This window comes from Anastrepha ludens, chromosome 6, assembly GCF_028408465.1.
Source record: "Anastrepha ludens isolate Willacy chromosome 6, idAnaLude1.1, whole genome shotgun sequence".
Taxonomy (NCBI): domain Eukaryota; kingdom Metazoa; phylum Arthropoda; class Insecta; order Diptera; family Tephritidae; genus Anastrepha; species Anastrepha ludens.
Genome location: NC_071502.1, coordinates 11,587,150 through 11,591,430, shown reverse-complemented (window position 1 = coordinate 11,591,430; position 4,281 = coordinate 11,587,150). Strand labels below are relative to the sequence as shown.

At 38.8% G+C, this 4,281-nt stretch overlaps 1 protein-coding gene across 1 annotated transcript; it reads right to left on the bottom strand.

Moving 5' to 3' along the window:
• Positions 1 to 1,693: 1,693 nt before the first annotated feature.
• LOC128866535 (uncharacterized) lies at positions 1,694 to 3,264 on the bottom strand. The gene is made up of 2 exons (XM_054107351.1): positions 2,144 to 3,264; positions 1,694 to 2,020 (listed from the first exon to the last, which is right to left on the bottom strand). The coding sequence occupies exon 1, from the start codon at positions 3,098 to 3,100 to the stop codon at positions 2,291 to 2,293; it is 810 nt and encodes a 269-aa protein (XP_053963326.1). The 5' UTR covers positions 3,101 to 3,264; the 3' UTR covers positions 1,694 to 2,020; positions 2,144 to 2,290.
• Between the last annotated feature and the right edge of the window lie 1,017 nt (positions 3,265 to 4,281).

The window sequence follows — 4,281 nt, the reverse complement described above, 5'->3', positions numbered from 1 at the left end:
AAGGAAGGCCACCAACTTTTGAAGACGCCGAATTGGAGACAATTTTGGACGAAGACCAATGGCGTGACTCATCAAGCCATTTCAAAGCGGTTGAAAGCCATTGGAATGGTTCAGAAAGTCGGAAACTGGGTGCCTTACGAACTCAAACCAAGGGATATCGAACGCCGTGTCACTGCTTCCGAAATGCTGCTTCAACGATACAAAGCGAAGTCGTTTTTGCATCGCATTATTATTGGCGATGAGAAATGGATTCACTACGACAATCCGAAGCGCAAGGCAGCGTATGTTAAGCGTGGCGAACCCGGACCATCGACGCCAAAGCCAAATATCCATGGCAGCAAGGTAATTCTCTGCGTTTGGTGGGACCAGAAGGGAATCGTTTACCACGAACTACTGAAAAGTGGTCAGACGATAAACGAAGCACTCTACAGACAACAACTTATGCAATTGAAGCGAGCAATTGCGGAAAAACGTCCGGAATGGGAAAGCAGACATGAGACATTGATCTTTCATCATGACAATGCTCGGCCGCATGTCGCACAAGTGGTCAAAACCTATCTCGATGGTAGCGGATGGGAAGTTCTACCCCACCCGCCTTATAGCCCAGATCTTGCACCATCAGATTACCATTTGTTCCGGTCGATGCAGAATGCCCTTACGGGAGTGCGTTTCACTTCGGTTGAAGGTATCCAAAATTGGCTTGATGAGTTCTTCGCCTCCAAAAGCGAGCAGTTTTATTGGGACGGAATCCATGCATTACCAGAGAAGTGGGAAAAAGTTATAGCTAGTGATGGACAGTATTTTGGATAAAATAGGTTGTACCAATTTTTAGCAATAAATTTTTGAAATCGAAAAAAAACCTTTAAAACTTAGTTGCACACCCACACAGTTGTATTAAATAAATATTGTGTTTTAAAAAATAAATCATTTTAAACAATCAATGTCACATGCGTAAATATTTCAAAGTTTGTGTTGTGTGTTCCAGAACCGATACTAAGAGAGTTGCCCTAATAAAACTTACATAATTAAAGATCCATGTTTAATTACAACTTTTATATTATTTCTTTATTTAAAAGTATACACATTGATTGGCAAACTTAAGATTGAATTTATGTACACATGTACCTCCTTAAAATTGCATATTCATGTGTATATATGTACATATTTACATATATGTATAGGATATATAATTAGCGCGTATGTATATTCTTTGTTAGATGTGTAGCCGAGCTCCTTCACCAATGATCATGTGCGCCCTTGATGTCGCTTTAAAAATGGAGGGACTTTTAGTTTTATGCCGCCTCCGAATGACAGATGCATTTTTAAGAGGAATTTTTTCATGGCAGTACACGCGGCTTGCCATTACATGCCTAATCTTGAGGTGTTTCATTATGCCCTCAATACCCATTCGGCTACGGGGGCTACAAATGTATATATGTTTGTATAGTAATAATTGGATTATCTATGCAGCATATGTGTAGTTCCGAAGTAAATTATTTACTTGTTTCGCTATTTGTATGTATTTAAATAAAACTAATCTTTCGCCTTAATAAGTAATATCATTATGACCACATGTCTAGGCAATATACTATCTGAAGTGTTTTTTTGGATGTGTGCAAGTGCAGAGTGCTTAGCCACAGCTTAGCTCAAATATAGTCAAATCTATATTCAAATTAAAAACAAAAACAAAAAGATCGTAACCATCCAGCAATTGGTTCCAAATTTAATTAGCTTTCCTTTCATACCACTAGAGAACGACCAAACTTCGACTGCGGCCACAAAATTTCAGTTCGGCTTTGGTAAAAAAAAAAACGGACTTTAGCCGAACATTTCTTTAAATTTTTTTTTTGTTCAGAAGTTTTAAAAACTTTTAATAATTATAACATTTTCAAATAATGATGTCAAAGTCTAAATTTTATGTTGCAATAAATTATCTGCCCCCCTCCATCCAGGGCGACTGGTGAGGATTTGTTCATGCTGTGCAGGTCAGCTCTACAGGTATACCGAGAGATGGTGGCACCTACAAGGTGAAAATGTCGATAAGCTATTATTTCATCAACAAATAATTAATATATGGTATTTTTACAAACATAAGTATACTATATGTTACGAGTTGAGAATAATGTGTTTGAAACTTATGTACCTCTTATGCTTCTCGATTAATAAAAGTATTGGATTTTTTTAAGTTATTGCTTATTTATTACTTTGGCCCTTGAAAATGTTCGGCTCGGTTTCTTTTCGAATCGCTGTTCGGTCGCTCCTACATTCCTACATTCACCCAAATGCACTATTAAGCTTCATCATTTGCTTCGTCGCTACTCTCCGCTGTGATATTTTCTTGTACTAGTACTTCGTACTCGGTTGTGTGCACCTCAATTCCATCATACGGCATATACATTACCCTATGAGATGGATGTACCTTACCAAGCAACGTCTTTTCATTGTATTTCGCACGTGCCACATATAAATTTTCACCAAGTTCAGAATAGCCACCCACTATGGCACCTTCTGGCACATGACCATCTCTATCGGCTACCCACTTGTGTTTAAAGTTATTTAACAATTCCACATTTTGACTAAAGGCATAGCCATTACAGCCATGAGAAGCATATGCAACGCCCTTGGCGGGTACATAACCAGCCGGCAGTAGATCATCTTGGAAATAGACGCGAGCAACATAAGTAGCATTGCCTTCTGAATCAGTTCCAGTTTGAATAGCTTCGTCAGGTTCTGGAGGGGCCATTGGTACACGCGCGGAACCGTGCAACTCTAATTCAAAAAGTGGTGTCCAAATAGGCATATTTGCATATGCATCGGCAGCAGCAGATTCACTCCATTTTACGTCCATCTCTGTACGTTCACCATAATTCAAGAATACCGGATGCACTCTGTTGCGTGTGCAAGGTCGCCGACACTCAGGGCATGATTTTGAATGATTTAATGCGGCAAACAAGCATCGATTGTGAAATAAATGACCACAGGTCGTGGAATAGATGCGATCTGATTTGTCGTAAAATTCACAACAAATTGCGCACATAACGTTCAGAAATGTGGGCTTTTTCGTATCCACAGGCTCTTGTTCCTTTTCCTTAAGCTCCATATTAAAATTTCACAATAATTGCACACAAAATAAATGACGCGATTACCAATGTAAAAACACTTTTCTCTTTTCCGAAATGAATCACATATTTCACTAAAAGCAATAAAGCAACAACATTGCTGAAAATATTTACAAAACAAATCATACAAAATACTAAACACTTTTTCAGGGTTGCCGTGATAACGTAAAAATACACCAGTTTAATTATTTTATATGAATCCAAAAAACCATGGCCACCGTAGCCGAATATTGCTAAATAATTACCGTTCTAAATTCGGAGTACGTTGGTTCGAATCCCCCTGATACCCCAAATTGAAGAAAAGTGGTTTCTAATAGCAGTGGCCCCTGAGGCGGGCAATGGCAAGCCTTCGAGTGTATTTTTGCCATGAAAAAGCTCCTCATAAAAACAGTGCGTGTAGCGGAACGAAAATGCCCAACATGTTGCATGGCCTTGAAATTGTACTCTCCATTTTCGCTCGTCCATCGACGCCTGAGAAGTTAGACTTCAAAAAAATGTGCCATTCGGCAGTAGGCTTAAAGTTTAGGTCCTTCCATTTCCATAAAATGGTATTTTGTTGAGATAAGCACCTCCAAGTTCCTTTAAGAATGTCAAAAAGTCTCTCAACTGATTTTCGAGCCTTGCACAATGCCTCATTATATATATGTTGTTGTTGTTGTTGTTGTAGCATCGAGGAATGCTGCTGAAGTGGCAGTCCTTGGCCGGATATAAATCCGAGTCGTTCCGGTTACGTAGAACCGACTGTCATGGGAATGTCATTATATAGATGTTTGGGATTGCCTTCTGGTTAGTTCGTTAGAGTAGACATCAGCGAAGACTCCAAAGGGTGCCCGGAATCACCTGCAGACAATTTTTGATTTTCAATTCACTTATTTTTTTTCTTTAATATATTTATTCAAAATTCATTCCATTCATTTCAAAATTCCGTTGAATACTATTCACACCGCAGAGTAACACCAAATATATGAATCGTGCCGTGCTCCTAGAAATTTGGAGTTAGTGTTTAAAATGTTAAGAGTAAGGTCACATATCTGTAAGATATAAAAGGGTAATCTTGATACCTAAATACTTATTATCTTGCCACCATTTGCACATTAAGCGAATGATAACCGTGGTGGTTGACATAGGCCTCTTCATGATGTTTCGTGACCAAAATCGACAC